General features: G+C 44.2%; 1 protein-coding gene across 1 annotated transcript; it reads left to right on the forward strand.

The window, feature by feature from the left end:
• Nucleotides 1-17: 17 nt before the first annotated feature.
• SRRD (SRR1 domain containing) lies at nucleotides 18-17,400 on the forward strand. The gene is made up of 7 exons (XM_035017255.1): nucleotides 18-180; nucleotides 12,467-12,507; nucleotides 13,900-14,159; nucleotides 14,259-14,357; nucleotides 16,036-16,190; nucleotides 16,632-16,677; nucleotides 17,067-17,400. The coding sequence occupies exons 1-7, from the start codon at nucleotides 23-25 to the stop codon at nucleotides 17,286-17,288; spliced, it is 981 nt and encodes a 326-aa protein (XP_034873146.1). The 5' UTR covers nucleotides 18-22; the 3' UTR covers nucleotides 17,289-17,400.
• The last annotated feature ends 50 nt before the right edge of the window (nucleotides 17,401-17,450 follow it).

A 17,450-nucleotide genomic window follows, 5' to 3' on the forward strand; every position in this document is an offset into this window, starting at 1 on the left:
CGCGCCGTGAGGTCAGAGGGCCATGGCGGCGGCGGCGGAACCCTGGCAGGCTGTGGCTCCGCGGAGGAGGAGGCGCTCTGCCGCGCGGCGTCCGCGAGAGAGGGAGGCACCGGCGCGGGACCCGGAGGACGAGCCCCAGGCGGGCGGCGGAGTCGTGCTTCGTCGCATCCGGGAGGCTGGGTGAGTGCGGGCTCGGCCCTGGGACCGAGCCTCAGTCTTGGCATCTGTAAAGTGGGCGGAACCGCAAACCCTTCGGGTTATTGTGCGGATTTAAGGGAGGTAAGGAGCTTATTACAGACTGGATCTTAGTAAAGGTTGTCGTTCCTTTGATTGCACTTCCAGCTGCGTGACCTTGCGCAAGGTATGTAATCTCCGTGCCTCGGTTTTCTCATCTGAGAGGTGGACCTGAAAACAGTACCTATATAGGCTTGTTTTGAGGATTTAATGAATTAGTTAATGTAACCCACTTCCAAAGTAAATGTAACCCGCGGTTCCTGGCGTGGGGTAAGCGCAGTATCAGTGTTGGGGATTAATATTATACCAGTATTGGTTATTGTTATTGCTAGCGCCGGGGAAGGAACACCAACGTGATTGACATCCTCATGATTATCATCATGAGTTAATTGAGGAGCTGCTGTGTGCCTGCCACTGACTTAAGCATTTCTACACTATCAGTTTGAGCATCTCAGTGGGCTAGGCTCCTGATCGGGCTCTGAGGCTTAGAGACCCAGATAATGTTTGGAACCAGATTTCAAACCCTTGTCTTTGCTGCCCCAAAACCTGTGCTTCCAACCTCTCCATGATTGGGGCTTATCCCAGACCCTCATGCCTCCATGCTTGACTCTGCACCTTACAGCTTAGAACAGTGCCTAACACAGAGGAATAAATGTTACCTATTTTTGTTACTATTGTCTTTATTCATTTGCAGTCCTTTAAAGGCGCAGTAACAGCGTTTCTTAGTGATTCAGATCAACAGTTGAAGGACCATCCCAACTGAGAGAAATTAGACCAATTTTATGTGCTCCTCTCCCCCAGAATTAGGGTCAAGAGACAGTGATGACTCAGAGGTTACCACTGAATTAAAGAAGTTGGCTGCAGCAGCGACTTTTTGTAGGATCTCAAAAGACACCTATGAGATGGTACATGCCCAGGGATTTGGAAAACCCCTAAGGCACTTTCCGTACACCCTGCATTGTTATTCTTCCTGAGCTTCTTCAGTATCCGCCAGGAACTCCCTGCTTCTTCCTGTACCCCTGAGTGTGATGCAGTGCGCACTGCTCTGGGTAGAAAGGAGCCCAGCACTTTACATGCTGTTCTGTGCACGCACTCACCAGTGTACAAAGCTCTCCTTTAGCCTCTGCGAGGAATATGAGGGCAGCCTCCCGTGCAGATTTTTGCAGTTCTCTGTACTTTCTGAGTCCCCTGAGTAGTGGTGTATGGCTTATCTGTTTAAATCCAGTTTTGTCTTGTTTTACAAAACTTTTTTCTTATAACTTTGAAGATTACTCTCTCAGCAAATTCCAAGTTTGCAATACAGTGTTATTAACTATAGTCACCATGTTGTACATTACATCCTGTGACTTACTTATTTTATACCTGTAAGTTTGTACCTTTTGACCTCTGTCACCCATCTCACACCCATCCCCCTGCCCGTCAATCACCAATCTGTTGGCTGTATCTTTAAGTTCAGTTTTTTGGTTTTTTAGACTCCATGTAAAAGTGATGTCGTACAGTATTTGTCTTTGACTTCTTTCACTTAGCGTCATGCCCTCAGGGTCCATCCGTGTTGTTGCAAACAAAGATTTCGTTCTTTATTATGGCTGAATAGTATTTCACTTTATATACATAACACCACATCTTCTTTATCAGTTCATCCCTCCATGACACATAGGTTGTCCTCCTATCTTAGCTATTATAAATAATGCTGCAATGAACATGGGGACTCATATATCTTTTCAAATAGGTGTTTTTGTTTTCTTTGGATAAATGGCCAGAAGAGAAATTGCTGGATTGTAGGGTCGTTCTACCTTTAATTTTTTGAGGAGCTTGCATACTGTTTTCCACAGTGGTTGCACCTACTTACATTCCCACCAACAGTGCACCGGGGTTCCCTTCCTTCCACCTCCTCGCTAATGTTTGTTATTTCTCCCCTTTTTGATACTAACCCTTCTAACCAGTGTGAGGTGATATCCCATTGTTGTTGTTGTTTTTGTTTTTTGTTGTGTTTTTTTTTTTTTTTTTTTTTTTTTGCATTTCCCTGATGAGTAATGATGTTGAGCATCTTTTCACATACCTGTTGGCTCTCTGTGTGTCTTCTCTGGGTAATGTCCATTTGGATAATCCTTCCACTTTTTGATCACATTGTTTGTTTTTTGTTGTTGTTATTGAGTTGTATGAGTTCTTTATATATATTGGATATTAACCTTTTATTAGATCTGTGATCTGCAAATCTTTTCTCCCAGGTGGTAGGTTGCCTATTTATTTTGTTGGTGATTTTCTTTGCTGGGCAGGAGCTTTTTAGTTTGATGTAGTTTTGCTTATTTATTTTTGATTTTGTTGCCTTTGCTTTTGGAGTGTGATCCAAAAAAATCCCTGCCAGGACCTATGTCAAGCAGCTTTTCCCCTAATTTTTCTGCTAAGAGTTTTATGGTTTCAGGTCTTATATTCAAGTCTTGAATCCATTTTGAGTTAATTTTTGTCTGTAGTGTAAGATAGTGGTACAGTTTCATTCTTTTGCATGTGACTGTCCAGTTTTCCCAGCACCGTTGATTAAAGAGACTGTTCTTCCCCCCTTGTATATTCTTGGCTCCTTGGTCATAAGGTACTGGACCATAGATGTGTGGGTTTCCTTCTGGGCTCTCTCTTCTGTGCTGGTGATCTGTGTCTGTTTTTATGACAGTAGGCCAGCAATCACTACAGCTTTGTGATAGAGTTTGAAACCAGGGAGCCTAATGCCTCCAGCTTTGTTCTATCTTAAAGATTGCTTTGGCTATTCGGAGTCTTTTGTGGTTCCATACAAATTTTAAAGATTCTTTGCCTTATGTCTGTGAAAAATGTCATTGGAATTTTGATAGGAATTGCGTTGAATCTGGAGATGGCTTTGGGTAGTATAGACATTTTAACACTATTAGTTCTTCTAATCCATGAGCATGGAATGTCTTTCCATTTACTTGTGTTGTCTTCAGTTTCTTTAACTTACAGTTTTCAGTATATAGGCTTTCACCTCCTTGGTTAAATTGATCTCTAAGTATTTGGGGTTTTTTGATGCAGTTGTAAATGTGATTGATTTTTAAATTTATTTTTCTGATCATTATTAGTGTATAAAAATGCAACAGATTTTTATGTATTTTTTATCCTGCAATTTTACTGAATTTGTTTAATAGTTTTTTGGTGTTGTCTTTACGGTTTTCTACATATAATATATCATCTGAAAATAGTGACCTTTACTTCTTCCTTTCCAATTTGGATGCCTTTTATTTATTTATTTTTCTTGTGTAATTGGTCTGGCTAGGATTTCAGTACTACAGTTGACCCTTGGCCAACGTGGGTTTGAACTGTCGGTCCACTTAATACATGTTCTTGTTTTTTTGTTTTGTTTTGTTTTGTTTTCAGTAACTACAGACATTGCTGTAAATGTATTGTCCTTTTGGATTTTCTTTTTTTTTTTTCTTTTCTTCTCTTCAAATTTTTATTTAAATTCTAGTCAGTTAACATACAGTGCAATATTGGTTTCAAGAGAATTCAGTGATTCATCACTTGCATACAACACCCAGTGCTCATAACACGTGCCCTCCTTAATCCCCATCACCCAGCTAGTCCCTCTCCCCCCAGCGCCCCTCTATCAAACACTCAGTTTGTTTTCTATCAAGAGTCTCTTATAGTTTGTTTCCTTTTCTGTTCTTTGTATTGCCCCTCGCATTTGTTGATCTGTTTTGTTTCTTAAATTCCACAGGACTGAAATCATATGGTATTTGTCTTTCTCTGACTGACTTATTTTGCTTAGCATAATACACTCTAGCTCCATCAGGATTTTCCTAATCACATTTTTTTTTCTCTAGCTTACTTTGTTGTAAAAATACAGTACATAATATATATAATATTCAAAATATATGTTAATTGACTCTTTGTGTTATTGGTAAGGCTTCTGGTCAACAGTAGGCTATTAGTAGTTCAGTTTTGGGGGATTCAAAAGTATACTCAGATTTTCAACTGCACAAGGGTTTGGCACCCCTGATCCCTGCATTGTTCAAGGGCGAACTATTATGTTGAATAAAAGCGGCAAGAATGGGTGTCCTTGTCTTGTTTCTGATCTTAGAGGAAAAGCTTTTGGCTTTCACCATTGAATATGATGTGGCTTGTCATGTATGGCCTTTATTATGCTGAGTTACGTTCTCTGTATACCTGCTTTGTTGAGAGCTTTTATCAAAATGGGTGTTGAATTTTGTCAAATGCTTTTTCTGCATCTGTTGAGATGGCCGTATGGTTTTTATCCTTCATTTTGTTAATGTGGCGTATTACTTTGATTGATTTGTGGATGTTGAACCACCCTTGCATCCCTGAAGTAAATCTTACTTGATCATACCTCTTACTGTATTGTTGAATTTGGGTTGCTGATATTTTGTTGAGGATTTTTATATCTATGTTCATCACAGATACTGGTCCGTAATTTTCTTTTCTTGTGGCATCTTGGCAGGTTTTAATAAAGGCAATGCTGGCCTCCTAAAATGAGGTGGGAAGCATTCCTTCCTCTTGTTTTTGTGGAAAAGTTTGAGAAGGATTGGTATTCATTTTTCTTTGAATATTTGGTAGAAATCACCAGTGAAGCCGTCTGGTCCTGGACTTCTGTTTGTTGAGAGGTTTTTGATTACTCATTTAATCTCCTTACTGGTAATTGGTCTGTTCAGAATTTCTGTCTCTTCGTGATTCAGTCTTGGAAGGTTGTATGTTTCTGGGAATTTATCCTTTTTTTTCTAGATTGTTCAACTTGTTGGGGTGTAATTGTTTGTAGTAGTCTCTTATGAGCCTTTGTATATCTATGGTATCAGTGGGAACATCTCTTTCATTTCTGATTATGAGTCCTCATTCTTTTTTTTACCTTGGGTCTAGCTGAAAATTTGTCAGCTTTGTTCTTTTCAAAGAACCAGCTCTTTTGTTGATCTTTCTATTGTCTTTTTAGTCTGTATTTCATTTATTTCTGTTCTGATATGTTACTTCCTTTCTTCTACTAACTGTGGGCTTCCTTTGTTCTTTTTCTGTTTCCTTGAGGTGTACAGTTAGGTTGCTTATTTAACGAAATGTTTCTTGTTTCTTGAGTTAGGCCTGTATCACTATAAACTTGCCTTTTAGAACCACTGGTTTTTTAAAAGGAAGTTCTAGGGGTGCCTGGGTGGCTCAGTCAGTTAAGCCTCTGCCTTCAGCTCAAGTCATGATGTTAGGATCCTGGGATTGAGCCCTGCATCAGGCTCCCTGCTCAGCGGGAAGCCTGCTTCTCCTTCTCCCTCTGCCTGCCACTCCCCCTGCTTGTGCTCAGTCTCTCTTTCTCTCTCTCAAATAAATGAACTCTTAAAAAAAAAATAAATAAAGTGAGTTCTATGTCCAGTGTGGGGCTCAAACTCAACCACAAGGTCAAGAGTCACAACGCTCCACAATCTAAGCCAGTCAGGTGCCCCATTTTTGGAACCCCTTTTGCTGCATTCCATAAATTTTGCTATGCTGTATTCCATTTTCATTTGTCTCAAAGTATTTATTGGTTTCTCTTTAGATTTGTTCATGGACCCATTGGTTGTTCAGTAGCATGTTGTTTAATCTGCATGTTTGTGAAATTCCAGTTTTCTTCAGGTAATTGATTTCTCCTTCCATACCACTGTGGTTGGAAAGATGCTCGATTTGATTTCAGTCATCATTTTGGAAAATTCTGGGCTTCTTGAATTTATTGACTTGTGGCCTAATGTATGGTCTAGCTTGGAGAGTGTTCTTTTTTTTTTTTTCTTTTTTTTTATTCTTATGTTAATCCCCATACATTACATCATTATTTTTATTTTTATTTTATTATTTTATTTTTTTAATTTTTATTTATTTGACAGAGAGAGACACAGCGGGAGAGGGAACACAAGCAGGGGGAGTGGGAGAGGGAGTAGCAGGCTTCCCGCTGAGCAGGGAGCCTGATGTGGGGCTCGATCCCAGGACCCTGAGATCGTGACCTGAGCCGAAGGCAGACGCTCAATGACTGAGCCACCCAGGCGCCCCTACATCATTAGTTTTAGATGAAGTGTTCCATGACTCATTGTTTGTGCATAACACCCGGTGCTCCATGCAGAATGTGCCCTCCTCAATACCCACCACCAGGCTAACCCATCCTCCCACCCCCCTCCCCTCTAGAACCCTCAGTTTGTTTTTCAGAGTCCATCGTCTCTCATGGTTCGTCTACCCCTTAGCTTGGAGAGTGTTCTATGTGCACTTGAGAGGAGTGTATTCTATGTGCTACTCTTGGACGGAGGCTTCTGTGTGTATCTGTTAAGTACCTCAAATTACCTTGTTGTCTGAGGCTGATGATTCCATTGATATGAGGTATGAAAGTCCCCCAAGGTATTGCTGCTGATTTCTCCTTTGAGGTGTGTTCGTATATGCTCTACATATTTAGTTGCTCCTCTCTTGGCCAGGTAAATATTTACAAATGTTGCATCCTCTGTTTGGATTGATTCCTTTATCATTATGTAATGCCCTTCTTTGGCTCTTGTTACAGTGTTTGGATTTTTTTTTTTTTTTCTCCTCCATTGGACTGAGAATCAGAAGATCATTTGTTAGCTCTGAAGCCTTGAACAAAACACACCCCTTCTCTAAGTCTGGTTTTTTTTTTTCTCTATAAAATAGAAACAAATTCTTCTCCCAGGACCATTATCGGTGACTCAAATAAGAGAATGTGTATAAAAGTGCTTTGTAAACTATAGGTAATGCCCAAATATGAAAAGTTACAATGCGCATGATTATGCAACAGCCAAATGTTCAGGATAAGATTTTTTTTAAGACATAATTATTTATTTTATTTTAGAGAGAGAGAGAGAGAGAGCGTGCACACGCATATGCTAGAGAAGGGAGGGGCAGGGGCAGAGGGGGAGAACGAATCCTCAAGCAGACTCCCTGCTGAGCGCAGAACCTGATGCGGAGCTCTATCCCAGGACCTTGGGATCATGACCTGAGCCGAAATCAAGAGTCAGCTGCTTAACTGCCTGAGCCACCCAGGCGCCCCAGAATAAGATTAAAAAAAAAAAAAAAAAAGTATCTATTGAGGGCTTACTGTTGTAGGTACTATTCTAAGTGATCTGTATCTCATTTAATTTTAAAAACTATTCTTAAATTTTTTTTAAATAAAAGCTATGCTAAAAGTAAATATTCATATTATCCTTGGAGTTGGGGAAACAAGGCACAAAAGAGGCTAATAGTAGGGATGCCTGGGTGGGTGAGTCAGTGAAGCATCTGTCTTCGGCTCAGGTCATACCCCAGGAGCCCCATGTCGGGCTCCCTGCTCAGCTGGAAGCCTGCTTCTCCCTCTCCCTCTATCCCTCCCCCTGCTTGTGCTCGCTCTCTCTTGCTCTCTCTGTCAAATAAATAAATCAAATTTTAAAAAAAGAAGTAACTTGCTCAATGTCATAGTAAATATTAGAACCAGATACAGACCTGAGTGTCTGACTCTGAAGTCTGTTCTTTCTTTTTTAAGTTTGCCAAATATATACATATCCCTCAAAATATCATAGATTAAATTACTTTAGCCTTTCTCAAAACATTGAGCATCGGAAGATGCTAGTATTCAGGGCACCTGGCTGGCTCTGTCAGTGGAGCATGCGACTCTTGATCTCAGGGTTATGAGTTTGAGCCACGTTGGGGGTACAGCTTACTTAATTAAAAAAAAAAAAAAGATGCTATAATTGGGTTTATTTTCTTTTTACTTTTGATCCCTTCACCCATTTCTCCCACCTCCAACCCCCTCACTCTGGCAATCACCTATCTGTTCTATCTATGAACTCAGTTTTTTGTTCTTGTTTTGTTTGTTTTAAGGTTCCACGTCTAAGTGAGTTATAGTATTTGTCTTTCTCAGTCTGACCTGTTTTACTTAGTTAGCATAATGCCTTCAAAGTCCATCCATGTTGGAAATGGAAAGATTTCATTCTTATTACGGCTGAGTAGTATTCCATTGTGTGTATCTACCACAATTTCTTTATCCTTTCATCCACTGATGGGCACTTAGGTTGTTTCTGTATTTTCATTATTGTAAATAATCCTGCAGTAAACAAAGGGGTGCATACACCTTTTTGAGTTAGTGTTTTCATTTTCCTCACATAAATACTCAGAAAGGGAATTGCTGGATCACATGGTCGTTCTATTTTTAATTTTTTTGAGGAACTTCTATACTGTTTTCCGTAGTGGCTGCACCAATTTACACTCCCACTAGCAGTGCACAAGGGTTTTCCTCTTCTCCACATCTTCACCAGCACTTATCATTTCTTATCTTTTTGATAAGGGCCATTCTAACAGGTGTGAAGTGGTGTCTCATTGTGCTTTTGATTTGCATTTCCCCGATGATTAATGATGTTGAGCATCTTTTCATGTTCATGTTGACCATCTGTATGTCTTCTTTAGAAAAATGTCTATTTGGGTCTGCCCATTTTTTAATTATTGTTTGTGCGGTTGTTTGTTGTTTTTTGGTTTGGTTTTGCTTTGTTTTGCTGTTTGCATGGGTTCTTTATATTTTGGATATTAACGCCTTATCAGATCTATGATTTGCAAATGTTTTCCCATACAGTAGGTTGCCTTTTTATTTTGTTGATGGTTTCCTTTGCTGTTTGGAAGCTTTTTAGCTTGATGTAGTCCCACACTTTTCTTTATTGCTTTTACTTTTGGTATCAGGTTAAAAAAATCACTACCAAGACCTACGTCAAGTCGCTTTTCCCTTATGTTTTCCGCTAAGAGTTTTATGGTTTCAGGTCTCATATTCAAGTCTTGAATCCATTTTGAGTTGATTTTTGTGTATGGTGTAAGATAGTGGTGCGGTTTCATTCTTTTGCATGTGACTGTCCAGTTTTCCCAGCACCATTGATTAAAGAGACTGTTCTTCCCCCCTTGTATATTCTTGGCTCCTTGGTCATAAGGTACTGGACCATAGATGTGTGGGTTTCCTTCTGGCCACTCTCTTCAGTTCTGGTGATCTGTGTGTCTGTTTTTATGCCAATACTAGATGGTTTTGATTACTCTAGCTTTGTAATCAGTGAGTGTGATGCCTTTAGCATTGTTCTTCTTTCTCTAGATTGCTCTGGCTATTCAGAGTCTTTTGTGGTTTCATACAAATTTTTGGATCCTTTGTTCTATTTCTGTGAAAAATGGAATTAGAATTTTGATAGAAATTGCATTGAATCTGTAGATGGTTTGGGGAAGTATGGACAACTTAACACTATTAATTCTTCTAATCCATGAGCATGGAATATCTTTCCATTTACGTGTGTTGTCTTCAGTTTCTTTCCTTAACTTCTTACAGTCTTCAGTATATAGGCTTTCACCTCCTTGGTGAAGTTTATTCCTGGGTATTTTATTCTTTTTTTGATGCAACTTCAGGTGGGATCATCTTCCTAATTTCATTTTCTGATAGTTCGTTATTAGTGTATAGAAACACAACGGATTTTTGTGTATTGATAATTGTATCCTATACCTTTACTGAATTCAATCTTTAGTTCAAGCAGTTTTTCAGTGGAGTCTTTAAGGTTTTCCTTATATGTCATCTGCAAATAGTGACAGTTTTACCTCTTTCCAGTTTAGATGCCTTTTGTTTATTTTTCTTGCGTAATTGCTCTGCCTAGGATTTCCAATACTATGTTAAATAAAAATGGCTAGGAAAGATTAGGAAAGTTCTTAACTTAGAGGATCTTAGAGGAAATAGTAACAGCTGAAACTTTTCACTATTGGATGTGATGTTATCGGTGGGCTTGTCATATGTGGCCTTTATCATGTTGAGGTATGTTCCCGCTATACCCACTCTGTTGAGAATTTGATCATGAATGGATATTAAATTTTGTCAAATGCTTTCTCTGCATCTCTCAAGATGATCGCATGATTTTATTCTTCATTTTGTTAATGTGATGTATCACTTTGATTGATGTGTACGTGTGAACCATCCTTGCATTACTGGAATAAATCCCACTTGATCATAGTATATGATCCTTTCAGCATATTGGTGAACTTGGTTTGCTAGTATTTTGTTGAACATTTTTGCATCTATGTTCATCAGGGATTTTGGCCTGTAATTTTCTTTTCTTGGGGTATCCTTGTCTGGTTTTGGTATCAGGGTAATGTTGGCCTCAGCAAATGAGTTTGGAAGCTTTCTTTTCTGTTTTTTGGAAAAGTTTAAGAAGGATTGGTATGAATTCTTCTCTGAATGGTAGAATCCACCATTAAAGGCGTCTGGTCCTGGAACTTGGTTTTTTGGGAGGTTTTAAATTGCTGATATGATGAGGGACGCCTAGGTGGCTCAGTCGTTAAGCGTCTGCCTTCGGCTCAGGTCATGATCCCAGGGTCCTGGGATCGAGTCCCACATCGGGCTCCTTGCTCAGTGAGGAGCCTGCTTCTCTCTCTCCCTCTGCTACTCCCCCTGCTTGTGCTCTCTCTCTCTCTCTGACAAATAAATAAATAAAAATCTTTAAAATAAATAAATAAATAAATTGCTGATATGATGAGCACTGGGTCTTCAGTTATGTAAGTGTTGAATCACCGAATTCTGTTCCTGAAACTAATATTACATTGTGTATGTCACTGATTAGAATTTATTTGTTTATTTATTTATAAGATCTTATTTACTTATATGAGAGAGAGGGACAGACAACACGAGCGGGAGGGGCAGAGGGAGAGGAGAGAGTCTCAAGCAGACTCCTTGCTGATCTTGGAGCCCAACACAGGGCTCAGTCCCAGGACCCTGAGATTCCAACCTGAGCCAAAACCAAGAGTCGGACACTCAACCGACTGAACCACTCAGGTGCCCCAACTAACTAGAATGTAAATAAAAACTTGAAGCATAAAAATAAATAAATAAATTGCTGATTCTTTGAGGTTGTCCACATTGTTGCTGTGTACTGTTCACAGTAGTCCCTTTGAGCTTTTGGTTTTTTGTGGTGTCCGTTGTCATATCTCCTCTGTCATTTCTGATTTTAAGTCCCCTCTTTTTTTTTCTTGGTGTGTGTAGCCAAAGGTTTGTCAATTTTGTTATTTTTTTTTTTAGATTTATTTATTTGTGAGAGAGAGAGAACGCGCACACAGGGGGAGAGGCAGAGGGAGGGAGAGAATCTCAAGCAGTCTCCACACTGAGTGCAGAACCTGATGCAGGGCTTGATCTCAAGACCAAGATCATGACCTGAGCCAAAATCAAGTCAAACACTTAATCAACTGAGCCACCCAGGCGCCCTGATCTTTTCTCTTTTTTTTTTTTGGTCCCTCTTTCATTTATTTCTGTCCTGATTGTTCTTTCCCTCCTTCTACTGACTTTGGGCTTCGTTTGTTCTTTTTCTAGGTCACAAGGTGTCACGTTAGCGTGTGTGTTTGGGACTTCTCTTGCTTCTTGAGCCAGGCCTGTATCGCCATAAACTTCCCTCTTAGGACCACTTTCGCTGCGTCTCACAAATGTTGGTATGTGTTTAAACAGCATTGAATTCTGTTTTGTCTGATTATAGCTCTTCCAGCTCTGTCTTGGTTCCCACTTGCACAGAACATCTTTTCTGTCCCATCACTTTTGGTCAGTGTTGTCCTTAGGTCCAAAGTGAGTCATTTGTGGGCGGCACATGGACGGGTATTGTGTTTTCAGCCACTGTATGTCTTTTGATCGGACATTTCACCAAGTTCGTTTTAAATCACTGTCGACTGTGTTCAGCTAGGGGTTTGCGTAGGCCAGTTGACTTGAATAAAGAAACCCAGACACTGGTTTCGTCTGTCCTTTGACTTTCACCTTGGAGTTATTTGTAATAACAAAGACTGTTTATTGAGTCCCTGCTATGTGTGAGGCTGTTGCTGCGTGTTGACCCACGTGATCCCTTCTGTAACCCTGCGTGAGAGGGACGATCCTTTTCCCCATTCTAGAGGTGAGGAAGCTAAAGCTCAGAGAGGCTCAATCTGTGCGTCTAGCAACTGTCTATGGAGCTCGGCCTCTGTGCCAGGCCATGGTGTGGGCCAGGGATACAGAAGAGACCCAGAGGGGTCCTTGGGAATCAGGACGTCCTCTAGCAACCCTTCTGCCCTCTCTGAGCACTGGCCGTACTGGGCTGGTTCTGGACATGCGCACTGTGGATCCTGCGCCTGCCACCCCAGGGCAGGTGCTGTGAGCCCTGTGTGTGAGGGCGCTCCATCCTCCCGCATCCAGCTCATGGCCAGGAGCAGGGTCCCTGAGGGGGCGGCCCGGAGAAGGTTGGGAGATGATCGTGCCTTTTTCTCTTAACAGGGAGGACCTGCTTCTGTCTGATTTCTGGAGTCTGGCACTAGGTGGGTACCAGAGGCCAGGGCTGGGTGGAGGGTGTGGGAGGAGGGCCTGAATGTGGGCGAAGAAAGGAGTCCAGTCCACATTTGGTGAGATTTTTGTTCACAGAGCTGGGTTCTAATTCTGACTTCCTGCTCACAGCCGTGTGTCTTGGCACTTACTAGCCCTGAGCCTCAGTTTCTGTATCTGTGAAAGGGAGGTGACAGCGTGCACCACATCTGTGGTGTAATTTTGAGGATTAAAAGAGGCTGTTTGGTGAAGTGCTCAGGACAGTGCTTGCCTGGGCACGGAAGGCTGTCAACATCCATTGCCATTGTCATTGTTGATATCTATTCTTGCTGTGCTCTTTGCCTCAACATTGCCACGTAGACCTGTTTCTCCCCATGCAGTTGTAACCTCTTCCTAAATAGTCTGTGGCAACATAAATGTTAATACGGGGAGGGAACGGACAGCAGTTAGAATTTTTATTGAGGGACATTTAGTTTGTTTCCTTTGTTTTTTTTAGTTCTTACACGTAACTGTTTGGTGAGCACCTTTATGCGTAAAGCTCTTACCAAATACAGGATGATTATCCTCTCGGGACATATTCCCAGAAGTGGACTTCTTCAGTGACAGGCAGTGACCAGCTTGATATCTGCTGTCAAGTTTCTCCCAAAAAGCTTCCACCAGGACTTTCAGCAGGAAGGACTGAAAGAGCCAGTTCTGCATGCAGCCTTTCCGAGCCGGGGGTCTTATTTCAAGATAGCTTTGCAGCAAGGGAAAATCGGTGTCTTACTGTGGGAACGTATGGCCCTTTGCTTTTTGTTTTGTGTACAGATTTGTTCAAATAAATTCAGTGCCAGTGTAATAAAATGAGAGATAAGAAGAACCCACTGCCGTGTGAGAAGATTTAAACGAGTGTATTTTGTTAGACTCCAAGAGCCCCAGCCTTTTTTTCTTTGAACTTTTGACATGAAATATTCCTATCCCCAGCCGTTTATAGTGTGATTTTGAGAGCTCTGTTCCTCTGTTCTTTGTTATAATCAAAAAGTAGGTACTTCAGAGCATACCCCACATTTACCAGGTACCTCCTACTAAATTAGACACAGTTCACATTACAGTTCTGGGTGGAAACTGTGCCCATAAATGAAGCCTATTTTTTTGCTGGAACATTCTCAGGGGTTGCAGGTGTGGGGTGGGGGGGGCATGCAGGGACCCGGGACAGCCTGTGGTGCTCGTGGGCCTGGCCGTACCTCCCAGGCATGTTTGGGAGTGAGGCCCGCGGCCTTCTCCCTGAGGAGCTGAAGCCTTTCCCAACTTGTCCCTTTTCTCCCTGGGTCTGTGGACTTCGGTGACGGATCCGGTTCACTGGGTCAGAGCACGCCCTCTGACTGTGTTCCGGGGGCCTGCTCTTTCAGAAACCATCAACGGCTGTCTTACAAAACATCTGGAACAACTGAAGGCCCCTGAGGGGACTCTTCCGGAAGCCCTTGGAAACCTGCATCTTGACTCCTCGCCAGATGAGGCTGCTGTGACTCCCGGCTCCATCCCAGGGGAGTCCCCAGTCCCGGGAACCTGCCGCTTGAAGTGTGTATGTTACGGCATTGGGAACTTTGCCACCTGCGTCATAGCTAGACACCAGCTCACGTTTTTGCTTCTCTTCCTGGAAAAGTGCCAGGTACGTTTTTGTATTCTTCTTGATCAGTTCCCCGTAGGTCTTGCACACGGTCTGCACACAGATCTTTGGGTTGATAGAACTCATTCTTCCCTTCCGCAGATTCCCAGAAGGCACTGCTGGGTGTTCGACCCTCTGTTTAGCCAACTAGAAATCGCGGTTCTGAATACGCTCGGTGTGACTGTTCTCAGCGAGAACGAGGTGAGTGGCTTGGGGCAGGGGAACGGGAGGGCTGTGTGCCTGCTGACCGAGGGGGACCCCAGACTGTGCCCCATGGACGCACCTGCTCTGCAGTAGCTGTCGTTCTCTCCCACTGCCCACTTGCCTTCCCGGCGCCTGTCACGGGACCCGTCAGTGCCCCACATCGTGGCCTAGGTGGTGCCCGTCACAAAAAAAAAACAACAAATGGCGTGGCCTGAAACCTGTTATATTTGCAAAATTCTGGTGAGAATCCCGTGTCCAGGATCCTCTGGTAATTTCCTAAGTTGGTACTTACTGTTGGTGTTAAAAAATAAAGGGGTGCGCAGTCTCGGTGCCTCACATGGCCTCCTTCTGGTTGGGATTTACCCTGTGCTAGGGGAGGTCAGAGAAGGGGACAGAACATCTCTCTTTGCACAGTAGCCCAGTCACACCCATAGCATCTGGCTGTGAGCTGTGGGTAGATCGTGCGCCCTGGGGTGAAATTGTGAGACCCGGAACAAGATCATCTCACCAGCAGGGGCCTGAAGCCAGTGGAGGGACACACCACTGCAAGCCGCTTTGCTTTGCTGGGGGGATTACAGAATGATCATTTGATCCCTGTCCGTGTTCGAAAATGGCCAAGTCATTATTGTGAAATCTGAAAATCAGGCCCCGCTGAGAGAAGAGAATCCTTCACCAATGTTGGCGGGGCCATGAAACCCTGCCCCTCCACTCACGTCATCTTTCCTGAGTGCCTGCTCTGTGCGGGGCAAGGACTTTGGCGGGAGGCCAAGATAGATGCAGTCCCAGTGTCCTGGGGCCCAGGTTCCCATCAGGGCGTGTGGCCTGTCAACAAGTACGTGGTGAGCGGAACAGAGAGGGGAAGGCACTCCGCGCCGTTTGAGGGGCTGGAGGAAGGTTTTCTGGGTCGGCGCTGGGATTGCAAGCCCACCAGGAGTTGGCCGGATGGACCCAGGCTGGCTCCTGCCTGTTTGTGGTGAACAGAAGGGAGGAGCGTGCAGAGCGGAGAGGCCCAGGGGAGGCAGGGCCTGCATCCCTGCCACGGGTCCCGCTGTGGAGCCACGGTCCTCAGGAGGGGCCGTTGTGTCCCCCAGGGGACATTTGGAAGGGACTGACTGTGATAGGTGTCTGCAGAAAGGGACCCAGGCGGCCCGGAGGCTGACCAAGCACAGTCCATGGGGACAGTAACCGTGGCCACCCGTCCTGCCCTTGCTGTCTCGGAACCAAGAAGCCCCTCTGCTGAAGCAGAGCTTCCTGTGTTTGTGGGGCCCACATCTGTTCAGTAAACACAAGTTCTTTCTGGACCTCACCATTTCCCGACTTTGGGGCCCACATCATCTGTGAATTTCAGGCCACGTTATAACCTAACTGTTGGCGAAGGAAGGGCTTCGTTTCCACGCGGTGTCGGCGTGCCTCCCTCACAGCTGCTGGTTTCCTGCAGAGGGGCTGCTGTAAGGGACGCAGGAGTCCGTGGAAGTCTCAAGGCGTGCGGCGTGACCCGCCACACGTGCTGAACTGCGCACAGCAAGGGTGGCTAGCGTGGGCCCCTCGCGTCAGTACACGGTGATCACTTCGTGGTGAGAGGGCTCCGCCCCGCCGGATGTGCCCCCCACGCCCACCTCCCGGGAGGAGCGGAGGGGCTCGCGCTGTGGCTCTCACCACGCGGCCGTCCCCGCAGGAAGGCAGACGGAGCGTCGGCGGCGAGCCCACCGTCTTCTACATGCCCCACTGCGGCACAGCCCTGTACAACAATCTTCTGTGGGGAAACTGGTCGGTAGACGCCCTCGCCAAGATGCTCATCATCGGGAACAGCTTCAGAGGACTCGAGGAAAGGTGAGCCTGGGCGTGCAGAGGTCCCGCCAGGCCGGGGCGGGGGCCTTCCCGACAGACCCACACGCAGGAGACGCTGGTCCATAGGAAAGCGGACAGGGTTAGACGGGGACACCAGCCCCCAGTCAAGCTGCAGAGTTAAGACCTGTTTGCCAAGAATTCCTCCCTTCCCTTAGGACGTACAAGTGTTTTCTAAAAGTGGGGGAAACCATTTGCTCTCAGCTGCACACGCCTTAGGTGTCCGCCGTCACTCCTCCCTTGGCAGAAGGGGTGGTGATGGGGCATTCACGTTTTCTACGGATTACTGAACCCACTGCACGTTCCCTTTTTAAAATGTTTGCTGTCTTTAAACTACTTTGCATTTCTGCAATGTCTTAAGTTAGATAAAACCCTCCCATACCTCCTAATCATGCTGGGCTTGTTGTTTGTTTTTTTAATTTCTAGGTTGCCGGCCAGGATTCTACAGAAAAATTATTCCTACATTGCAAAGGTATCTGTGTAAACAAAAGGGCTGGGATGGAAAAGGGTGTGAAACCAGACCATTTCCCCGTTACTGTGAATTCTGCCTTACATGTTTGGGAGGAAGCTCATGAGGGGCTCACTGAGGGCAGGGGGAAGTTACTGTAGTCCACCAGCTTTCTCGATAGCTCTGTGTTCCAGGAAGCAAGGACCTGTCCTTCATTCTCGGTATCAGTCCCACATACTCACCGCCCTTGGAGTTTCCAGTTCATCACAGAAGCTCTAAATCAACATATCCTAGTCCTTATTTTCTTTTTTTAAAAAGGGTAATCTGGGGGTGACCAATAAATGGCACCCATTAGTGTGGGGTTTACTGTGACTGTCAGGGTTGTGTATTTACACTTGAACTTTCCTGCTTAGATTTTAGAAGGACTGGAGGAGCGTCAGCTGCCTGAGACTTCGCAGTACACGGACGTATTTAACGATACCTCCATCCACTGGTTCCCCGTACAGAAGCTACAACAACTGCCCACGGATACATGGGCGTTTCGGGAAGAGCCAGACTATGAGGACTGCGAGGACCTTGAAATCATCAGGAACAAGACAAGAGCTCCTTCAGCTGCTGACGTAAACTCGCTGTGACGTGCTGGCTGCTGGCTGAGGCAGAAGCAGCTGCCACCAGAGATGACCAGGAGGGTGGCCACTGAGGGTGCTGTGGAAGGGCTCAGTATAAAGACTGATGCACCTCTCTGTAGCCGTACGTTTCATGTCCTTTCTTGGCGACCTGACCGGGAATATCTCCGG

Source organism: Mirounga leonina, unplaced genomic scaffold, assembly GCF_011800145.1.
Source record: "Mirounga leonina isolate KUSES-001 unplaced genomic scaffold, KU_Mleo_1.0 Mir_171, whole genome shotgun sequence".
In the NCBI taxonomy this organism is placed as follows: Eukaryota; Metazoa; Chordata; class Mammalia; order Carnivora; family Phocidae; genus Mirounga; species Mirounga leonina.

Coding starts and splice junctions, on each gene's coding strand:
- SRRD (XM_035017255.1), top strand. CDS start 23: ATGGCGGCGGCGGCGGAACCCTGGCAGGCTGTGGCTCCGCGGAGGAGG. Junction 12,508..13,899: donor TTTCTGGAGTCTGGCACTAG/GTGGGTACCAGA, acceptor CTGCTCTTTCAG/AAACCATCAACGGCTGTCTT. Junction 16,191..16,631: donor TTCAGAGGACTCGAGGAAAG/GTGAGCCTGGGC, acceptor TTTAATTTCTAG/GTTGCCGGCCAGGATTCTAC.